This window comes from Antedon mediterranea, chromosome 10 (assembly GCF_964355755.1).
Source record: "Antedon mediterranea chromosome 10, ecAntMedi1.1, whole genome shotgun sequence".
Lineage (NCBI taxonomy): Eukaryota > Metazoa > Echinodermata > Crinoidea > Comatulida > Antedonidae > Antedon > Antedon mediterranea.
Genome location: NC_092679.1, coordinates 1,226,888 through 1,249,177, shown reverse-complemented (window position 1 = coordinate 1,249,177; position 22,290 = coordinate 1,226,888). Strand labels below are relative to the sequence as shown.

The window sequence follows — 22,290 nt, the reverse complement described above, 5'->3', positions numbered from 1 at the left end:
GTATAATAATTCTATTGAGATTTATTGAATTCTGCTGGTATGTTCACGCTTACAGAAGTACGGTGCCTACCAGTCATTATTATTATTATGCTTCCATAACTATCATCCCTAAATATATTCTATTATAATAAATGTACAATACAGTAGGACTAAATAAATAATGTTTTAAATTCGTATTTTATATTTATCCCACTTTGGTTACTTCTACCAAGAAAAATAACATGCTCGCGACCGAATAATAACATGCTCGCGACCGAATAGTCACCAAAATCTTTTCATCAAAGCTCTGACTGATACTCCTCCATAGGCCTAAACTAACTTTTTTATTTATCAACATTGGTAAGCTTGGTTCCAAATAGGACGCAACGCAACATCGTAGGCACAACGTAAGTGAGTTGACCAATCACAAGCGATAGTTTGGGTGATCCATCGTATCGTGATTGGTCAAATTACTTGCGTCGACCTAGCCTAATCATGGAGTTATTTACTCCATGGCCTAATGGTGGTATAATGCAACACAACACATTTGATCAGTCATCCGATCGGCTGGTCGAACAATTTGCGTACGTTTTGCCGTTGCGTCCGCGCCAACCATCAGAGAAGTTGGATACAGAGAAAGATTAATCCTAAATAGACAATAAATATGCCTAATAGTAATAGGTCTATACTAAACTTATCTAAATTAACTTAATAACCATCTTCGTTATCATAGAAATTATAATAATACATTTTTTCATTATCAAACATGTAATCATAAAGTTGTAAACGGTCCTCCTTCCCGTCTTTCACGGCACAACAAATGACACAAGAGGCGACCAATGCGATCATGATTATAAACAACGTAATCAACATGGCGGCGTAGTACGGGTGGTTCAGCTTCTTCATTAGTCGGGTGTTCTTGAAATGATTTTCGTTGGAAACTTCAAAACTGATTCCATTCTTGTTGGCATTGTTACTGGTACTGGTTGAAAGGTACGCGCCCTATACGAAATAATGGTAATAATTTGATGGATTTAGTTTTTATTGTGCCTAATATGTTGCTTATCTACTACACGGTGAAACTGATGGGTTCTCAAATAGACTTGTGTTATTCACTCTATTACTTTATACGTTTTCTCTAGGCCTACTAAATATTGGTCCCATTGGGACGCAACGCAAGGATGTTCACGCAACGTAGGTAATCAATAAAAAACGAGGACTATCCGAACTGTTGCTTGTGATTGGTCAACTTGCGTTGCGCGTACATTGTTGCGTTGCATCCTAGTGGGAACCAAGCCTAAACCATTTACCTCCTCCGGGCAAACTAGTTCGACTCCAGTTGCGTAATTATTAACAGTGCGCTCACCAGCTGTAAACTAAAATATGAACAAAAAATGTAATTACACAATCATTATAATTTACAAAATTTAGTATTAGGAAATGTTTAAATTAAACCAATAGTTTACTTACAAGATTATTCCATAGTGTTGCAGCGCTTCTTTCGTGACCCTTCCTGCTTAGGTGTGTACAATCGCCAGACAATAAAGTGACGTCAGGGGTTTCGTCCTGTAAATCATCATAACGAAAACAAATAGTTAACAATAGTTAACGTAAATAATGAATATGTTGATTACGTAATGTCAGTATTTTATAACCTATAACGATTAATCTACCAATTACGCTTACGCTTAATAAGCTACGTTAAAATACTTACAGATAATGACGTCACCAGGTCATTCTGTCTTTGTAATTGGACAGAAAACGTATCAGAATCGTAATTTCCGTCGTCGATTGCTTCTGCTAATTTTTCCTAGAAAGTATTAAAGAAAAAATGTTTGATGTTTGATATAATACAACGTACTAAATATATGATAATGATGAAATGAAGGATACTGCAATGTTTATCATAGCCTACCTGATATTGTTGAGACAGCTGCGATACAACTTCTGCGTCTTCTTTCTTCACAATACATGGACACGTGTTGCTAAAAAAACATTACATTAAGAATTATTAGTATCGCAATGAATGTTAATTATGATATAGCTTCTATTAAGGGGAACACTCTGGAGACTTAATAAAGTAATGAATAGGGGTAATGACCAGTGTTATAACAAATAAATATATATTATATTGTTTGAAGGTTTGCATGGCGAAATCAAATGTTCATATAAAGTTTGCGTTATACCACGTGTATTAGTTCTGAAAAGAACTGTTGAGTTTCTCGACGTTTCGATCAATATACGCTGATCGTCCTCAAGAGTGACAATGTAAATATATATTGTTACAATAGTGGTTCTACTATAGCTTATAAGTTACTATTTTCAAATTTAACATTATGCGCCGTTCGAAATTACTACAACAATCAAGGCAATCTAACAAAAGGACACTGAGCTCGCCTTGCCAAGATAGGAACTAGTAACAGTCCTTTGATCTTATGTCTGGTTGCGACAAATACCAACAATACTGTACACTGTATAGAAAAAAAAATCAATGTCTTACGGTCTTATAGATTCACAATACTGATCATTTGCATCAACTTGACGTAAGATGCTGACGTCAAATATTTGAATAACATTTACATATGCACGTGGAACCTGTGGATGAATAAAATGTATTGTGTTATACTGTACTGTAATTACGTTTTTAGACGTATAGAAATATAGGATAGTTATGCTAAATTGTATAGCAGGTAGAACAATGTTACTCAACTCTGACATTACTACATCATCTCAGTTGTAAGCTATAAAGAAACAGTTGATGACATACCTTTTCTTTCAGTCGTTCGATGGCTTTTGCAATATTCGTGACGTAATTAAAAGATGAGTACTTTTCTACGTCATGGCACGTGTTACAAATGTCATTTAAACCAACGTACAACGTAATCATTTTCCAATCTCGCTCCATGTCGATATTTGAATCGGACTGCATGCGACTTATCAACGTATCAGCTTGAGTAAGCATGTCCCTAAAAAATATACATTAAAATAGAATAAACTATCAGAATAACTTTTACATTTTTACGAGAATATGACAAGAATTTATATTTGTTTTGAACAATTTTACTTATTTTTGTATTTGCAAACATAATTTTTTTATGAAAATTGTATTTATGCAAATATAATTATTAAATTGAAATAATTATTCTCAAATTGATAAACTTAGATAAAGAGGGATTCTGACAAACATTAATGTTATTCACTTACTGTGATTCAGCTCCGATGAATGCAACATTTAAATCACGTGATCCATTTGAGTAGCCATACAGATTGCCATTGTACATTTTTAATATAGCTTTAAAACAAAAATAATATGACTTAGAAATGGTTCGATACTTGAATTGTATAAAAAAACAATTGAAAAGAATTGTAAACTTACATGGAAGTGTCGTCATTTTCGTCAAAGAATCACTGCCACCAATCCTTGGAGAAAAAATAAAACGTTATATAAAAATAATTTTACTTTTTGTTGAACTTAAGTTGAAATTAAATTAATCTGATGTTTTTAAAAACTTACGAAAACGCATGGCCTGACGTGTCAACTGTAATATAAGATGCGTCTATTCCAACACCAGTCTACAAACAAAAGTGATCATTATAATGATACTTGCGTCCTGTGACCGATGATATTATATTGCGAGTATATATTCAGTAACATAAAGATTAATTATTATATATATATAATTATTATTATTATTATTATTTCATATTGTTTCATTCAATTACCGTGATAGAATCTCCAAGCGCTGCAACAACTTGAATATCTCCGGGTGTAAGTCTGTGAACTGAAATAGGTATATTTTTAAAATTTTATTCAATCGAAACCAACAGCGATAATTACCGCTACTAACAGGTTTGATACAAATCCAGGACTGTTTAAAGCACCTTTATCGGTCCTAACATTGATGAAGGGCTTCTCTCGTCCAGTGCCCACCTTGACTTGATTTTTGTTTATGCAGTTACTGTAGGTGGTTGTTTTCAAATGTAAGTTAACTAAACCTAAGTTTTATGCTATTAAATATTCTTGTTACAAGTTGCATGTAGGACGATTTGGACAAAAACTGGGATGCAATCTATGTTGTATAATTACAACGTATGCAAGAAGTGTTAATTAATGTATTTGTTTAAAGCGTAGCTCTGTGTTTTTAATTTATTGTTTATAAGCCAGTACCTCAACATGATAAGCAGAGTACAATGATACAGTGCCTTTAATAAACATGACCTTTCACCCACATATTACCTGATTTAGGTTGAGTCTTGGATTGAGAAACATGACAGCTAAAATCAATACCCGCAGCTTTCTCAGCAGTCTATTGTGTAAATATTAAAATATGTAAAGTTAGTGTACATTTCACAAATACAGGTAGTTCTGTACCATTGTTCAGTAATACAATTATTTATTAGGTTCGGAATAAGCATTAAAATATACATACCTCTTTTGAATTGGAATGATTTGCTGAAGCGAAGGTAAATCCTACTGGAAGTAATAACGAATAGTTATATATATATATTGTTAATTTATAAATATCCCTCATAAATTATATTTTTTTTAAATAAAAAATGTTTGTGTCTAAGTAAATTACTTCACATTTTAAGCTGAACTTTTATTTTAAGATCAAAATATTTGTAAAATGAATGAATGTATGAAGATACATAAAAATACAATACAAGAAAAAGGGTATACTTAAAAGGGTATACTTAAAAGCTCAGGTACAGGCATGAATTTTAAATATAATATTTGGTTAATTGTACATAAATCAAATATTTTCAACAAGCTCGTGTAACACAAATAAAATCCCAAAAATTATGAAACATAGGGGAAACTATAGATCGATAATTATTGGAATGTATGATCAATAGAAATGTTTTGCCCACACCTGGCCTTTAAACTAATAGACTCAACACAAAAGAAAGTAAATAACTTGTTACTCTTCATTTATTTATTTTGTTTTTCTTTTAGTATTGCCACTAGCATTCTATTAATAAAAGTGGGCCGTACGAAATACAGTATTTGAATTAACATTTTAACTAAAGCATGTTCTTTCTTTATCAGTTATCTAAGGACGGTCGAAGCATGAAAGTACATTTATTATTATATTAGTACGTTACTCGTCGAAAGTCTTACTACATAATATGACCTTACAAACCACAAACAAACAATATTACAAATGTATCTTTAACTATTACAATAATCAATCAATTGTGAGTGAGTGAGTGGCCGAGCGGTTAAAGCTTGGTTCCCACTAGAACGTAGCGCAAGGACGTAAACGCAGCGCAAGCGTTTTAACCAATGAAAAGCGAAGTTATAGACAGTTAGCAATCACAAGCGAATAAGCCATCGCTTTTGATTGGTCAATTCACTTGCGTTGCGTTACGTCCTTGTGTTGCGTCGCTAGTGGGAACCAAGCTTAAGACAGTGGAACCGTAAGGACTATAAACCTTAACCGTCCAGTGTACACATCTAACTCATGTGCACTTTAAAGAACCTGGTACATCTTTCTAGACGAGTAGGGGGTTACCCCGGTGTACTAGTTCACACACAGCCACTGTCGTGGACAGACGTAATGGCGCCGTAGTTGGCTACCGATGACACGATGGGACCATTAAGGGAGAAGAATGTTGTTGAAAGAGTGTAACACCTTAGTCCACAGCGCCTTTGATCACTTGTTACTGGAATTGGCGCTTTACAAATTCGTATTTATAAGGACTATAAACCGTATGTCCAGTGTACACATAGCTCATGTGCACTTTAAAGAACCTAGTACATCTTTCGAGACGGTGTACTAGACCATACAACCACAGCCACTGTCACACACAGCCACTTGACCATTTTTAGAGGTGTTTACCACCTGTTGGTCCCGATCCTTCACTAACAGTGTTAGTGAGAAGTTGAATAAATAAAAAAGAATAAATAAAAAAAAAATAAATAAATAAAAATTTACGAAAACATAAGATATACATTTATTACGAAATAGTATAAAAATATATAAATCTTACTTGTGGTATAAAGGCAGACATTAAAAATTAAAAACATAAATCGTGATTCAATCGGCTCCATGGTTATCAATCGTGTCTACACAGCATATTGAGGCAAGAACACAAATCGGTTACGTCTGTATAATCATATGCATATTATAATTATTGCTTATGAATTTGTTTACATAATTATTAATATTAAACAAGAAAGATACATATTCCGTATTTAATTAGTTAAATATGGTGGTACAGTATAAACCCACTTAAGTTGCTACAAAAAACTGCGAGGAATAAATTACACTACCTTAAGGAGACAATCATGGTATGAAACTTTAATGTAAAAAGTGACGTAAAGCGTAGGGGCAGTTTAATTGGTTGGTTGTCATATCGCATCGGCGCGAGCGCGTCATGACGTCACCTATCAACAAATATTGGTATTAAATCTCATCTGTTTCAGTTTATTGTTTGAAATCTTAAAAAAAGGTAAATATATTCAATCTCGCATTTAATTTTCCATTGTTCTAAATTTTCCCCATGTTATCCGTTTTTTTACCAAAACAATAAACACGTCTTTTTTGTTTGTATCACGATTCATTTTCAACTAAAATAACCTCATCACCGGTGAGTACTATCCGATAATTAGATCCTTTTTTTCGACAACACCTTCTGAAATAGCGAACACAGTCTTTGTGTGGTTGAACCGGTAAAGAATGACACAATCGAATTGTTATATAAACTGCTACAATAAGAAAGAAGACTAAGATAGGGAATAGAAACACTAGGTGAATTCCACCGCCATCTTCTGCTGAAAAAAAGAGATAACAATATCAAAGTAGTACGACATGTGTATTCTATTTTACTGTTTTGTTTTACATTGTGGTCCTGTTATACTGTTGTGTTTTGTTTAGTATTCAATTAAGTAACCTAGGCCTACCTGATTGACAAAATAGATTCAATGAAGGTCCTAGTTGACAAGTCTCATCGTCTTTACATAAAGAATGACCGCAAGCATTCGGAGGCGAAGCTGAAAACAATTTAGACATTATTAAATTGGTATTATGCGAGTCGTGGATATGAAATGAGTGGTATATGAGGCGCCTTCTGGACACTGTTAAATTATGTTGACATAATTCCGAATGGCGCCCCGTAATGATGGGAAGACTAATAAACAAGGAGAGAATGCAATAAATAGATGACACTGTGATTGATAACAATGATGACAACATTGATAATTGTCGATAATGATGACATAAAAAACTGTACACAATACATTCCATTTTTACTTTTCTAATTTAAATATTATATATTTTTTCAAGGATTGATAAAGTTGACTGAATTACCTGAACATTCGATCATAATATCATCGGTGTGTACACACTTATTGATTCCCCAATCACTGTGTTTACATTCTGCTAGAGTGCTCTCCGACCCAATACAACTGACGTCACTCAAATGTATTGGTCCGCGTCCTCTCAAATGTTTCAATCCCGCACTACTGTTGTGAGAAGGCGGTCCTAGACCAAGTGAACGACAGACGACGGCGTCCTCGTTGTATGACCAGGACGGCGAACGACAAACAGTTCCCCATTGACCTTCATGGTAGATCTCAAACCTACCTTCCAGTGACGACGCAGGACTAATCAGCCGAACGGAATGCTCTGTCAATGAAGTAAGCAAAAGCAGACGATTAAGTTTGATCTCTAGTACTGGTGACGTAGGTGATGTGCCCAAATATGGTAGTGATATGACATCATCATAATCCATATATGGACACATCTCATTTTTTTTGTCGCATAAAGTTTGATAGTGTAGACAGAGCTTTAGTGAATACATAAAATAAAGATATGTTGTATGTAATCAATCCTCCTACTACTTAAGGTGAAGTCAAACGTTGATTAGTACATTTGGAATAGAATTTCAATACGAAAACACATTCTGGCAGATATTCAGGGGCGGATCCAGGATTTTGTGTTAAAAATTGATATTTTAAATATGAAAACTGAGGTACTAGCCTATTAAAGAGTGACATTTTCCCTATAGGCCTATTTTGAGTAAAGAGTCACAACAGGGCGTTTCGCGCAAGTCAGCGTTTGCACGTACATGGCGGAAAAGGTGCTGTTCCAAGGCCGTCGACAGGACCTGTGGTGGTGAAGAGAACTTTGTTAAATGACGCACCCGATGGCCGGAAGAAATAGTACTCTCGCACATAAAATTCATGATAAATGGCACCTCTAATTTGCAGGAAAAGACACTCTCATAATAATGCAGCATGCTACCAATGAGCAAAACGATCATACTTATTCCCTCCAATAAACACACGTGACTAATTACAGGACGATATAACATTTTGTTGCCGATTTCATTCACTCAGTATTTAGTTTTGATTGCGTTCAAGTTCAATGCGAACGTCCATCTAGGGGAAGCAAATTTAATGCTTTTATTATGGCTCAATATTATTTACATCAATTTGTTGAAGAAATTAAATATATAAATAGATATTGATACAGTTGGGTGGGTGGCCTAGAAAAAAAAATCGGTTGCTATAATGTACACTACAGTAGGGCCTACACAGTGACCACAGTAGGCCTACGATATTATTATTAACAAATCCTCTATGATGATGATCTGTAGGTAACCACGGCGTTCCATTTTTGACGTATATACACTTTTATTTATGCTTGCTGACTGCCAGCGATCGAAACAATAGGTAGACCTACGCGGTTGTATGGCGGTGTCCTTTGTACGAATCGTTCGAGCCCGAGTATGGGTACAATACACGCGTCAATATCATGTTACATCCAGAGACCAAAATGCGTTTATTTTTCTGGTGAAAATAGGCAATTCATTTCGCAACTCTTAGAAATTTACAGCATCGGCAATGGTGACCTCTAATAAAAAGTAATTTAGCACGGCGCTAAAACAATGTATTTAAATCAAAAGTGAAAGTTTTACTCTTTTTTACGCTTCTTTTCCCGATTTTTTTTTCCCATAATGGTAGGATAATTTATAGGGGGGGGGGAGATGCGTGCGGAGGGTGCGCTCCTCCCCCCCCCCTCACCCCTGGATCCGCCACTGGATCCGCCACCGTAGATTTTATAAAGAAAACATCTGGATTGTCACTTGGCTTATTTCTATAGAAACACAATTAACTTAATACCAATACCTGTAAAGTCGTTGCAAAAAGTATACATAGCTTTTAAGTCGTAACTTGTCGACATTTCGTCGGAAAGCTTCGGACAATCTCGGACATCCCTTTCCGTTCCTTTGCAAGCAATGTTTTTAACAAAGCAGCCATAGCCACTATCAAACTTTTTTGTGGAAATCGATTTTGGTAAATTGTAATTGGTTTTGGCAGAAGCATATCCCATACTTCGACAAATTACATTTTTGTCGAAAATAGTGATATCATCGTCACAAATTAATTCGGTTTTTGATGAAAGAATTTCAAAAGAACCTGGAACGCCTTCGTGTTGTTTGTCTCCCAGTAAACGGAATTGGCCATCTATAAAGAGAATAATATTAGATGATAGTAGTGACGGTAGTGGCAAAACACTGACCACTCCGCAATGTATAATGTTCATAAGATTTTCATTTCATATCAAAACATTTATTTACAAACTCTGAAAAAAGGGGTAAGGAAAAATTCAATGCAATATGATAATGAAGACAGGTGCCCGGAAAGATCTTTGGAGAAACATCTTTGGAGTGAGATAGGATAAATACAATTCAATTAGATTCTGAACTCGCTCCATTATTAGTCTATATAAAAATGCAATCAGATGATTGAATATTTCTACTGTTTATAGAATAATTCAGCAAATGGGAGGTACGAAGATATTCAAACTTTAAAAACCTCTCAAAATGTTGCACTACCTTCAGAGTAGGCTGAGCAGCTAATGCTAGCAGGTTTGTGGCACAGTTGATTAACGCCCTCTGTTGGGGAACATTCTTCAATAGTCTTATCTGACTCAACACAATTTAGTGTTATCCTATGAAACGTTTCAGGAACATGTGTAGGACTAAGATAAACAGTTTCACTTGCGTTAAATCCTAGTGAACGACATACCACGTACGCATCATTTATCAACAAGTCTTTGTAGCACATAGCGTCCCATACATAGTTAATAAAAACCTCGACTATGCCTTCTGATGCGACTTCGCCGCCAACAAGTCTGACGTCGAAATCTATGAAACAAATAATTACATTTTTTTTAATCTAATGGTAAATGCACTTTTGATCTCAACATTTCGTTTCACAAATGTGTTTACAGCAGGCCTACTGGGATAACTGATAAATCTTGAAGGTTTAATAAAATGTTTCAAGTATTTTTCTTTTCTTCTCTGTCACTTTCTTCGTACCTTTATTGCGATTGCAAGCTAGTGCTACATCCTGTTTGTGGCTACAATCATGAATGCCCCAGTCACCATGCTGGCAATCTGACAGACTCTTCTCATTACCAGAGCAGATTACGTCATTGAGGTAAATTGGCTGGTCTTTGGGTCCTGGAATCGACTCAATTGTGGAATTACCACTCGGATAGCCAAGCTGTACACATGCCACGGTGACATCTTCTACCGACCATCCATCTTCATCCATGCAGATTGAACCCCATTTCCCAAAATGGTGTATTTCCAGGCGGCCCTCGTTAAGATTCTTTCCATCTACGAGACGGACGTCTCCATCTATAAAAAGTTGAAAGGGTTAAAAAGTTGTAATAGGCCTAAGAAGCACAGACTTGAAAACGGTTTACTGAGTAATACTTCGTGTATTTTTCGACAGAAGAGTTACTCGATGTAAAAATTTACGGTAGAGTACTCTCTGAAACCAAATGGCACACCACTTACCAATTGCATTTATGCTTCCACACACCACGCCGACTTTGTATTTATCTGATCCGATGGTGCTAAGCTGTTCTAAGTTATAAGTACAAGCATGCAAACTGGTTTCTTTGCCTTTGCATTCCACGTCTACCATACCGTAAACCAACCCACTCTGGCCGTCACCAAAGCGTCCATCAGTCACAGCATCATAAGCCGTCTCGTAGCCTAGCGCCCTGCAAGCAACGCTACTTTCTCTCAGTTCCCAATTCCTACTGAGCACAGGAGACCAAACTCCTTCTAGAAGAACTTCGATTCTACCCTCATTTGGTTGATTACTGCCCATCAACCTAGTCTGAAAATCTAAATAAAGAGAGATAGATAGATATATAGAGTAGATTAATCTGATTCATTTGTCGGCGTTTCGGTGTGTTTTAATTATGGGTACGGGTACTACAACGGAGGCACTTTTAGACTTACCTTTTCTTTGAAGACACGTCACTCCTACACTACGCCCTCCCGTACAAGCCGACGGCGTAGTCTCGTTGTAAACCTGGTGTCCACAGTATCGTAAACCGCTCTCTGTACCCTGACACAAGACGTCATGTAGATGGATTTCTGACGATTCCCCGACGTCGCCAGCTGGATGGTAGGCATCAGCAGCAGCAAAGCCAAGGTTACGACAGACGACAGTGGCACCATTCAAGTTCCAATTGGTGTCGCAAATGCTCCCCCAAGTTCCACGGAGGTAAATTTCGACTCTTCCAGAATTATCTAAATCACCATCGCTTAGTCTCACGTGATAATCTTGAAAAAAGGAAGGGAAAAAAGAGAGAATGTTGTTTAATTAAGATGTTAGCTCAAAAACTATCATATGTCACAGCTTTCAATTGTCCTCCTTATGAGGCCAATCTTTAATGAGCAGCAGTATCAGACGTATCGGCTTATGCCTCTTCTCTGGCTAAGGTGGGCACTGGACGAGAGAAGCTCTTGGTCAATGATATGACCAGTCAAAGGTCCTGGCTTAGTAAGTTCCACCATCATTCAGATGAATGCAAGACTAACTGACATTGTCGTTCACAACAGAAGTCGGCCATAATAATAATATCAGTGGCAGAATTCTTACCAGATGCTTCGTTCGGTTTACATATGACACCAACGTCTTCTCCATGGCTATCCTCCATTGGTCGTTTATACAGACAGTCTAGGATATTACTCTCGTTCCCGTGGCACTTTACACCTGCCATGTGCACTGGCATTCCTATTCCTTTTCCAAAGTGACCCAATAAAGGATTACGAGTGACTGGTACAATGTAGCCTAACTGACGGCAGACAACATGGGCTTCCCGTTCACCCCAGTTACTGCTGTACACCGTCCCCCAAGTACCATTTATTTTGACCTCTAAACGGCCCATTTCTGGTGATGCACTGGCCGCAAGTCGAATAAGTACATCTGTAATCATAAGACAGACTTTTAAATGATAGACCTAACTAGGAATAGTATTTTTAGTCACGCGACTCTACAGCTCAATATGTCGGTCGGTTGGTCGGTAACTCAAATTTGAGCACGCGACTGCAGCCATGTATATGGCTTGTTATTTGATGCAGGCCTATAGATGACGAAAACCTACGCCTATTACGAGATCAACAAATCCAACCATTTTGGCTATTTACAATTGTGTAAATCTGTTTGTCTTCTAGGAACGCATATTTTGGGGAAAAGCATAACAATCATTACATAAGTTAATTAATAAATAATTATTTTGTTGTAATTTAAACTTGAGTTTGCTCTAATTTTAATAAATTATTGTGCTCTTTTTTCCAATGTCAGGTGTCGTCATTGTTTTCAAAATATTCTGAATATAATAATCATTGACAAATATTTCTAAAATTAGTTCTAGTCTCATTATTTTTAGGAAACTTTTGATTTGAAAATTTCCGATTAAGTTCAATAGACAATAGGTTTCAACGAATAGGTTATTTCCGTTAGTATTGGGTTAGTTTCCCCAGAGGTCATCATAATTCATTCAAGAAAGACAACGATTTTTGTATGTTTTTATTAGTAAATACGAAATGTAAATTATAATTAGGTAGTATAGGCCTACCTATTAACTACCTGTACCAGGTTTTGAGCGCAACAGTTGTATAGTATCAGGCTTTACATGCACAATATATGTTTTTATTGGGTCTTTAAGCTTGTTTCCCACTAGAACGTCACGCAAGGACGTAAACGCAACGCAAGCGTTTTAACCAATGACAAGCGAAGTTATAGACAGTTAGCAATCACAAGCGAATAAGCCATCGCTTGTGATTGGTCGATTCACTTGCGTTGCGTTACGTCCCTGCGTTGCGTCGCTAGTGGGAACCAAGCTTAAACAACGACTAGAGGCTATATTAAATATTTTGACTGAAAAAATTAATGAGGCGACCAAAATCAATAGGGCTACTACATAATAGGCCTACTTACTATACTAAGGAGTAAGAAGTATGATAGGCATGGTAGGCCTATTAGTGGAAATAACTCGAACAATTATACACTTACCGGTTGCAGTGGTTATCACAAAGACATTGAATAGAATGATTGCGGCCTGTTGTGGTACCAGTAACATTGCGTATACTCAGTGCTGGAACATAGGCGCGCATACGATGAATTTTTACCGTAAAGTTACGACGACGCCATTTATACCACAATTCAATATCATTCTATACATCATATAACACAATAATTTCGTTCTAAAATAATATCATTGTTATGCGTAAACAACAAAACCAACGACGCATATCAACCAATGCGGTAGTCTAAGCCGTATAGATTATAGGCTACCATCAATACAATGATAGGTTTAAATTCAGAGAGGATTATCAAATCTAGTCTTTCTTTTCTAACTACTATAGGTTATTGTGGTGATCCGTTATGGCTGATCAGTGCTATACCTCTATGATCATTGTACCAAATCTTTACATGTTTACCAAACCCAATATTCTATACGGTTATTTAGCTTTCATAAACACCCACAATGTTTTTCACTTTCTATAGTGTTTATGTTGTTTTAACGTTCGGAAAGCACTTGATAAACGAAAGTAGAGTACATTGACATGAAACCAATGATATTAGTCTAATTTATTCATATTTTTATATCATTCGTTTTTAGTCGCGTGCAAATCCGACTCTACAGCTCACTATGTCAGTCGGTTGGTCGGTCGGTTGGTAAACACTCAACTAACATTTACGCACGTGACTGCAGCCATGTAGCCTATATGACCAATTTTAGTCTGGCAGGTGCAGAAAAAAACGAGCTTTCGTTATGGATATAAACAAAATCTGAGCGATTGTATTTTTACAATATTTTTCCAAAAGTCTTCAATCAAAATAACATTTATTTACAAAATAACGGTGACGTCACTATACAAATGCTTGTACTGTATCTGGGACGCAATATTGTATATAAATCATTCTAGTTACTAAACTTCGTATAGTAAATAGAAATGACTCATATTTGTGTATTTCTTCTTTCTATAAATGAAATAATAAATTAAAAAAACGCATAATTTACACAATAAAAAGAACAAACATTTGAAACATTTAATGATTTATAAAATAATGCACTACAGTAGCTAAAGGCGTCACAACGTACAGACATATGATGATAGTCCATTAGTGGTTCATTTACACCTGGCCAGGTTTAGGCCTACAACAATACACACAAACACCAATATATCAATGGTAACAATCAATGCTACGGTGCCATTAAACGGAGCCTTTGTACACGAAATTGTTATTTTTCTTAAATTAAATTAAACGAATTCATTAAAAAGTTGAAAGACGTGTAATTGTATACACTTTGTAAAGTAGTGTTTTTTTTAAACGTTTTACTAACAATTATTTCTCGAATTGAATTCAGTTTTACTCCTGATGGATGGCATGAGTGCGCGCGTAACACGTCATCAGTTGTATGCTGCAATCATGTGTTGTATATCTTTTCATTTGGAGCTCTGTTGCTTGTGGGCTAACAACCCACAATAACTTGCACTGGAAGACGCCTCTTGCTGGCCTAGCTAGTCTCCTACAGTATAAGCTTTGCACAATATGCAGAAGTGGGCTGTCTTGATACCGTTACTGATCGTGCTAACTTTTATTTATTTACTTATGCTGATCGGTGGTTTTATTATCATTTTTAATTATGCATAATTTTAGACTTCATTATCTATGAATTGCTAAAGTCTTAGAGAACGATTACACCATTGCTCTGAGATTTTATATGGATGGATGAATGGATGATGGCTAAAATCATAACGTGGGAACTTATCTGACAATTAATATGAATGATGACTTAAGTTTGTTCTTAAACATACAAAATGTATAGCATATCGAAAGCAGTACACCCAGAGGTGACGAGTGGGGGTAATAGTAGACCTTCAGCAAAAATATGTTTTGGAGAAGTCGAACCACACTTCACAAATGACATTAAGCTACATTATAAACGAGTGAATCTTAAGCACGAACTTAGGTTGTTGTATAAATGGATGACGTGTTGCGGTATCGGATGTCCAGTGCGTCTGACAGAGAACACGTCACTTCTTTTACTACAACGTATCTACTCTTTTTTAGTTCTACTTCTTCTCTGGTTTAACTTCATAAGGACAATGTCCGGACTCCACAATGACATTAGAAATGAAGTGTTTGTCGCTCAAATAGTCACGTTATCTTGGTTCCTCCAGTGCGCGATGAAAGCTACCATTTGGTTCGTTCGAGATCTGCAACCATCCAACACAGAAGACTTCTTCTGCCACTGGAACCAACTCTGTCAAAGCGTTCAAAGTGTTCAATACGGTCTGGGAATCAACCAACCTAAATTACAAAAGTCAATCAAGCTTATAATCGGTTCTATAATAATACTAACGATGGTGAACACGAGTATTATATTTATCGCGAGAGTTGGACCGATCGAAGAGACAAAAAACGAGACGTTGTACTATTACGCACCGTTACCGGAAGACGCACAGATTCCATTAATGAGCCTGATACCTTTTCACACGCTAGCTTATTTCTTTCCTGTAGCCGAATTTGTTGTCATCGCGAAGGTACTTACGAGGCAATTTATTAATCTTAGACTTGTAGTTATAGAATGCTTGAAAAAAGAACGTTGGGTCGAATCCTGCGGCTTCTTAAGAACCCAGCACCAGAATTTAGCGATTGCTGTGTACAAAGCTGATCAAATGTTCTGTCTTTACCTAGCTATGGAGTATTCGACAACAATCGCCATGTTGACGTTTTTATTGTATCAGTTAATATTAATACATAACCAGTTTTCATTGTTTGTGTATGCTATGATGACAATTTGGACAACTGCGGTGGTGTCAATGATCGCATCGGTTTCGTGGTTTTCGGCTGTGATGCACGAACAGGTAAGTCGAAAGGTGTTTGTTCAATCACATTATCAGTCTTTTTCAGAGGAGAGCGAGATTTTATGTAACGTAAAGTAGAAAAAGTAGGCAGTGAGAACTGAAGACGTAAGCACGGTCGCCGTAGACGTCAGCTCGGTAGCGTAGACGTAAGCACGGCCGCCGTAGACGGAACATTATTCAACTTTCCGTCGACTGCGATAGACCTTGCGGCGACTGTGGAAAGTTTACTTGATTCAACACGATCGATACAACACTAACGAGGCAGCTCTAGTCTTAAATGCCTGGGTTATGAATATTTTGTAATAACCACTGTATAATAATAATAATACATAAAAAAATAAGTGAATTTATTCGTTTTCATTTTATATATAGGCACATGAAATTGTCCATTTTATACACAATGCGATTGTGCCATCAGAACCTTCTAACAAGTACGTTTTAGAGGTAGGTATAACATTGTTACGCTACAACATACCGCTTTTCAGTATCTTGTACGGAGTAATATGTTTATTCTTAAATCATTTTATTAGATGGATATGCTATTGGCAAAACTCAACGGACCAAACATTGCGTTTACTGTATACACTTTAATGCCGATAACAAAAGGATTCATTCTTACTGTAAGTTCACTAAAGCTTGGTTCCCACTAGAACGTAACGCAAGGACGTAAACGCAACGCAAGCGTTTTAACCAATGACAAGCGAAGTTATAGACAGTTAGCAATCACAAGCGAATAAGCCATCGCTTGTGATTGGTCAATTCGCTTGCGTTGCGTTTACGTCCTTGCGTTACGTTCTAGTGGGAACCACGCTTTATAAAGCATGGTTTCCACTAGGCGGCGTTCGTGCGCGCAACGTATGTAGTTTGACCAATCAAGAATGATGACAGTTCAGGCAAATTACTTGGGTGTCGTACTTGTGATTGGTCAAATTACTTGCGTGTCGTAGGCCCACTTCTTGTGATTGGTAAAATTACTTGCGTGTCGTAGGCCTACTTGTGATTGGTCAAATTACTTGCGTGTCGTAGGCCTACTTGTGATTGGTCAAATTACTTGCGTGTCGTAGGCCCACTTCTTGTGATTGGTAAAATTACTTGCGTGTCGTAGGCCTACTTGTGATTGGTCAAATTACTTGCGTGTCGTAGGCCTACTTGTGATTGGTCAAATTACTTGCGTGTCGTAGGCCCACTTCTTGTGATTGGTAAAATTACTTGCGTGTCGTAGGCCTACTTGTGATTGGTCAAATTACTTGCGTGTCGTAGGCCTACTTGTGATTGGTCAAATTACTTGCGTGTCGTAGGCCTACTTGTGATTGGTCAAATTACTTGCGTGTCGTAGGCCTACTTGTGATTGGTCAAATTACTTGCGTGTCGTAGGCCTACTTGTGATTGGTCAAATTACTTGCGTGTCGTAGGCCTACTTGTGATTGGTCAAATTACTTGCGTGTCGTAGGCCTACTTGTGATTGGTCAAATTGATTGCGATGCGTGTATATCCATGCGTTGTAGTGTAAACCAAACTTAAACAACTTTTCTTTGTCATTCGAACTTAAACAAGCATAGTTGTTGTTTTGATTCGTTGCAGGTTATTGGTGTGATGTTGACGTACTTCGCTCTAGCTGTTCAGTCGCTACCATCAAAATCAGTTTAAGTTAACAACGTTTTTAATAGTAAATTAAATGAAACACAAACTTTATTAATAAAATTTTACATAATAGTCATCTTTATTTTATATATGTACATAAACAAATATATATATTAGATTTAAACTGTACAGTTATACTGTGCATTTTGTGTGTTGTTTTGTATATTTCATTAATTTAAGAATTTTAAAAATAGCTCTGAATTTTAAGTTGCTGCCAAAAAACCTGAAATTGTATGAAAGGTTTTCACTTTACTTTCTCTTTGTACATTCAATATACGTTTTCTATAAATAAATACAAAACCTTCTTTTGTCTACTGTTGATCAATTTCATTACATGTAATCCAATATCATAACTAAAATCAATTTCAATTAACTCCTAACTGTTTCAATATTTACAATGCAACACATTTAGAGTAACCTAATGATGTTTTATAATATATAAATCGAGCACAGCTGGTGAGATTCTTTTCATAAAGGTATAGTTCAAACTGTAAACATTGCATGCTTGAACAAGCACATTCAGAATATATAACAAGAGAGGAAGTGGGGAATGGAAAAGGAAGGGGACAGAGGAAGTGGAAAGAGGAAGGGAGGAGTGGAAGTGGAAAGAGGAAGGGAGGAGTGGAAGTGGGAAGAGGAAGTGAGAAGAGGAAGTGAGAAGAGGAAGTGGGGAGAGGGAGTGGGAAGAGGAAGTGTGAAGAAGATGTAGAGAGATGAAATGGGAAGAGGAAGTGGGGTTATGAAGTGAAGAGAGGGGTGAGGATAGAGAGGGGTGAGGAAGAGAGTAGTCCAGTGGAAATAAAGTGGAGAGAGAGAGGGGGTGAACAACTTTTGGTGGGGAACTTTCGACTGAAACAATACATAACATAATATACTCCTAAATTTTATTTATTGTTATTGACATGTGTGCTGTTTAAAAACGAAATAAATAACCTCATAATATGATACAAACTAAACTGAATACCTTCATGTATCATTGCCATTGTCCTTAGCTTTGATCTGCTTGATGCCTTTCCAATAGACAAACTTATCAAAATTGTTTTTATACTTCTTGTGCATCATTTGACGAAGTTCAACATTGTTTGTAATCGTGCTGGTTACTGGCGTTGGGTTGGCAGCAACTGCCCCCAAGTTGAACACTGGCCACATACTAAAAACAAGCACACATACATTGCTCAACAAGAGGGAGGTACTGCAACTTCAAGTTGAGAGACTAGAGAGCTGAGGTCGATGACTTACAAACTCAGGGAGGGTAACATGGGTTGATCAAAGAAAACTCTTAAGCTCTCTCTACACTATCAAACTTTATGTGACAAATATGTGATGTGCCCATATATGGATATGATGATGTCATATCACTACCATATTTGGGCATATCCCTACCATATTTGGGTACATCACACTAAAACTTACACTTTAATGTACGAATTAGAAACAATAGACTTACTCTTGTCTTTTTGTGAAGTCATCTGTTACAAATTTTGAAAGATATTTACGCGAAGGCGATTGACCTAAGACAACGATATTGACGATGTTTACAGCTTTCTCTCGTTCTACTTGTAACTGTTTGCAGACATTCACAAATGCATACAGAATAAGTTCAAACCATTTCTCATTTGTTTCAACAATGGCTTCTACAAAGAGAGTATATAAATATAGTTATGTAGTTACTGTAAGAATTCTGACATTTACAAATATATCTATTCTTTTGCCAAAAAGAGAGAACTTTAAAATTGGCAAAATTGTAAGTACCTGTACCATAAAGACTGAGTATAGTCCAAGGGGGCCTATGAGAGTATACTCGAATGGAAAAACTCTTGTGTCCGAGGTTAGCCTAGGGAGATCAGTGGTATTATACTTCGTCATATACAGTGGTTTTTAAAAATCGAGGACAGCTATTGGGATGCTTCCCATAAAGGAAAGTTCATAATGTAAACATTACACGTCTGAAAAAGAGCATTCATTTTTTAAATACCTTGTTTGAAACTTGACAGAGGGCATGTAACTTCAACTTGTTGTTGATTTTCCAGCGCCAAGTTCACATCCTGTGTCACATTCCACGAGGCATCGGCATTCTTAGCTTGCCATGTTATCTCCGGTTGGATAATGTTGACACTGTGAAGCAGTTGTTGCAGACGTTTGATGGGTATGGCACTAAGGAAGCTGTAAATGATGGTGTGATCTTTCAAGTGGTCAGCAATGTCTTTGGCGACTGTTGGAAGCTGAGATGGAAGAACACAAAAGAACAAGACATCGACTGATGACGCCACACTGGCATTATCATTACAGCATCTGACACCCTTTTCTTTAAGTGAAGCTGAAATACAAGGATTTTGATTTAAAATGAAACAACATGTGATTAATGTGATTAATTTACTTTTACTTTTTTATTAAGAAGGTAGGCATAGCCCTAAGCCTATACTAATTACTAATACTATATTTATATCAATCAAGAGGAAACAAAATGTTCAAAATACCCACAAAGTGTTTCTGGTTTTCTTGTTGATACTTTAATATCCTCAGGGTCTACATTAGCATAAGTGAGAAGGCAGTTGGTAAGATGAAGTCCAAGGCGACCACACCCAATTACACCAACTTTGGTTGGATCTCTTGGCGGTGCTTCTTGAAGAAACTTTGATGTCTTTGACACATTTGGTGTCTTAGCTTCAAGAATGCATTTTCTACATCATTTATAAAAAAGTAACAACATTAATACCATGCCTTCACAGTATGTAAATATTAGCGCTAAAAAAAGTGTGATGTGCCTAAATATGGTAGTGATATGCCCAAATATGGTATTAGTGATATGACATCATCATATCATGCCCACACAGCACATGGCATGTGATGTGCACATCACATCTTGTTTTTGTCACATAAAGTTTGATATAGTAGACACAACACAGAGCTAATAATAAAGACACAAGTTACTAATAATATAAATAATATAATAATCTGGGTAGGTTATTAGGCCTAGATAGAGCCTATGGTATGTAGGGCCTATGCCTAGACTTGCGTCACCTATCCTAAGGCCAGACCTGACCTCTGCGGTGTCTGATCATTTCGGCCGCCAGTCATTTCGGCCGCCGGTTATGGAATTGCCAAATTCATGAAACGCCAAAAAGGACAAAATATGTAATGTTAATTTCGGCCGCCAGAATTGTAATTATTCTTGAATATGTATGACACGCCATGTGTGTTAAAATGTTAATATTTTACTAGGCCTAAATACTGTATTATTAAGCCGAATCGGTGGTCTTCAATTCCAGAAACAGCAGCGATATTATAGCGTGCACATTGCCATCACTACAGTGAATATTAATGATATTTTTTTAATAAGAATTAGGAGGTGATGCTGAAGTTTTTTTTATGTGCCAGTCAAAAACACTTGACTTGATTCATAAAACACATTTTTACAAAGCACACGCATCTTCGGGACTTGTAAAATAAATAAAAAAATAAACATTAAATCAATATTCATTTTGACCAAAATATTCAGACGGTAAAATACCGTAACTAATAAAAACTTTAAATCTATGCCTACGGCAAAAACAAAATGTATTTAGCCCATTGCACAACTGATCTCTAGTTTAAATGACCATAGTTCTCTGTGGCGTTCCATAGACTTGATAAAGTTTGTTTTTTTTTCACTGTAATACTGTACAGTTAATGAGTTATTTCTGGCTATTTCAACTTGGCGCGCCATACCTGGCGGCCAAAATGATCATGCCATATTTTGTCCTTTTTGGAGTTTCATGAATTTGGGCGTTCCATAACCAGCGGCCGAAATGCACTGTGACCTTATCTGCCCGGTGGTGGTGGTGTAGAGAGGAACAGTTTTGTGCCTGAAGCCTAGACCTACGATAAATACACTCACTCATCACACACTTACCGTGCCTCGTTTAAAATTGCTATAAAATAAGTTGCCTGAGCACAAACCGAAACTGTCAACGCATGGGATCTAGACCGTAAACACATATAATCTCTCTCTAAATCTGAAAGTCCATTTTCAAACTGTAAGCTTGGTAAATCCTTAGTTATATCATATGGATTTCCTGTAACGTCGGAATCTATGGACGCCATATTTCGCAATCTGGTATCCATGAAGAATATGTTTGTTTTATTCAATACTCCACAAGATGATAGAGTGCGCTATTTCGTTTGGTTCCCGTTTTTGTTGGCGCTGTAAACATTTCGATGTTAAGATTGGCATTGCAACAAATCGTATCATTTAATAAATATCATAATTAAATTTGCTCGCGCACGAAAAATGTCTGTTTTAGGACGATAACGAACGGCGACGATAGGTACATTTTTATTCAAAGAAATTACGAAAGTGTTTTCATCCTAGAACTAGGACTTATACTGTCTTCGACGAAAATATTTCACAAATCCAATTAAATGACGTCATAAAAAATCGTCATACACCGATCATGACGTGATTTGATTGGATTTAACAGTAAAAACTTTTCA

At 36.6% G+C, this 22,290-nt stretch overlaps 4 protein-coding genes across 5 annotated transcripts; 1 reads left to right on the top strand and 3 right to left on the bottom strand.

The window, feature by feature from the left end:
* Positions 1 to 2: 2 nt before the first annotated feature.
* Positions 3 to 6,056, bottom strand: LOC140059821 (phospholipase B1, membrane-associated-like). The gene is made up of 14 exons (XM_072105754.1): positions 5,974 to 6,056; positions 4,410 to 4,453; positions 4,217 to 4,286; positions 3,703 to 3,761; positions 3,494 to 3,552; positions 3,356 to 3,399; positions 3,184 to 3,271; positions 2,747 to 2,945; positions 2,480 to 2,574; positions 1,895 to 1,964; positions 1,694 to 1,789; positions 1,450 to 1,545; positions 1,290 to 1,355; positions 3 to 981 (listed from the first exon to the last, which is right to left on the bottom strand). The coding sequence occupies exons 1-14, from the start codon at positions 6,032 to 6,034 to the stop codon at positions 688 to 690; spliced, it is 1,341 nt and encodes a 446-aa protein (XP_071961855.1). The 5' UTR covers positions 6,035 to 6,056; the 3' UTR covers positions 3 to 687.
* A 475-nt stretch (positions 6,057 to 6,531) lies between these two features.
* Positions 6,532 to 13,546, bottom strand: LOC140059819 (scavenger receptor cysteine-rich domain superfamily protein-like). 2 transcript variants are annotated; one of them, XM_072105751.1, is made up of 10 exons: positions 13,313 to 13,546; positions 11,897 to 12,223; positions 11,251 to 11,577; positions 10,798 to 11,133; positions 10,312 to 10,635; positions 9,826 to 10,137; positions 9,116 to 9,454; positions 7,293 to 7,610; positions 6,887 to 6,976; positions 6,532 to 6,757 (listed from the first exon to the last, which is right to left on the bottom strand). In XM_072105751.1, the coding sequence occupies exons 1-10, from the start codon at positions 13,377 to 13,379 to the stop codon at positions 6,537 to 6,539; spliced, it is 2,661 nt and encodes an 886-aa protein (XP_071961852.1). In that variant the 5' UTR covers positions 13,380 to 13,546; the 3' UTR covers positions 6,532 to 6,536. The 2 variants fall into 2 exon arrangements, with proteins under 2 accessions (XP_071961852.1, XP_071961853.1); XM_072105752.1 differs by having other exon boundaries at positions 6,532 to 6,754.
* A 1,491-nt stretch (positions 13,547 to 15,037) lies between these two features.
* LOC140061208 (uncharacterized) lies at positions 15,038 to 17,953 on the top strand. The gene is made up of 4 exons (XM_072107718.1): positions 15,038 to 16,176; positions 16,549 to 16,620; positions 16,707 to 16,796; positions 17,758 to 17,953. The coding sequence occupies exons 1-4, from the start codon at positions 15,127 to 15,129 to the stop codon at positions 17,821 to 17,823; spliced, it is 1,278 nt and encodes a 425-aa protein (XP_071963819.1). The 5' UTR covers positions 15,038 to 15,126; the 3' UTR covers positions 17,824 to 17,953.
* Positions 17,954 to 18,042: 89 nt separating this feature from the next.
* LOC140061210 (NADP-dependent oxidoreductase domain-containing protein 1-like) lies at positions 18,043 to 22,218 on the bottom strand. The gene is made up of 5 exons (XM_072107719.1): positions 21,710 to 22,218; positions 20,299 to 20,498; positions 19,793 to 20,134; positions 19,265 to 19,451; positions 18,043 to 18,967 (listed from the first exon to the last, which is right to left on the bottom strand). Exons 1-5 carry the CDS (start codon positions 21,919 to 21,921, stop codon positions 18,784 to 18,786), a joined length of 1,125 nt encoding a protein of 374 aa, XP_071963820.1. The 5' UTR covers positions 21,922 to 22,218; the 3' UTR covers positions 18,043 to 18,783.
* Positions 22,219 to 22,290: the final 72 nt, after the last annotated feature.

Bases quoted from the DNA above. Each gene is read 5' to 3' on its own strand.
- LOC140061210 (XM_072107719.1), bottom strand. From the start codon at position 21,921: ATGGATACCAGATTGCGAAATATGGCGTCCATAGATTCCGACGTTACA. The intron at 19,452-19,792 runs GTATTTAAAAAA...CTCTCTTTGTAG, and splicing joins TCTGTCAAGTTTCAAACAAG to AAGCCATTGTTGAAACAAAT. The intron at 18,968-19,264 runs GTAAGTCTATTG...GCTTGTTTTTAG, and splicing joins GACTTCACAAAAAGACAAGA to TATGTGGCCAGTGTTCAACT.
- LOC140061208 (XM_072107718.1), top strand. From the start codon at position 15,127: ATGTATAGCATATCGAAAGCAGTACACCCAGAGGTGACGAGTGGGGGT. The intron at 16,621-16,706 runs GTAGGTATAACA...TCATTTTATTAG, and splicing joins CTAACAAGTACGTTTTAGAG to ATGGATATGCTATTGGCAAA. The intron at 16,797-17,757 runs GTAAGTTCACTA...GATTCGTTGCAG, and splicing joins CAAAAGGATTCATTCTTACT to GTTATTGGTGTGATGTTGAC.
- LOC140059821 (XM_072105754.1), bottom strand. From the start codon at position 6,034: ATGGAGCCGATTGAATCACGATTTATGTTTTTAATTTTTAATGTCTGC. The intron at 2,946-3,183 runs GTAAGTGAATAA...TATATTTTTTAG, and splicing joins TTCATCGGAGCTGAATCACA to GGACATGCTTACTCAAGCTG. The intron at 1,965-2,479 runs GTAAGACATTGA...ATGTTTTTTTAG, and splicing joins TATTGTGAATCTATAAGACC to CAACACGTGTCCATGTATTG.
- LOC140059819 (XM_072105751.1), bottom strand. From the start codon at position 13,379: ATGTTACTGGTACCACAACAGGCCGCAATCATTCTATTCAATGTCTTT. The intron at 9,455-9,825 runs GTAGTGCAACAT...TTCTCTTTATAG, and splicing joins CTGCTCAGCCTACTCTGAAG to ATGGCCAATTCCGTTTACTG. The intron at 7,611-9,115 runs GTATTGGTATTA...CTTCATTGACAG, and splicing joins TTTTTGCAACGACTTTACAG to AGCATTCCGTTCGGCTGATT.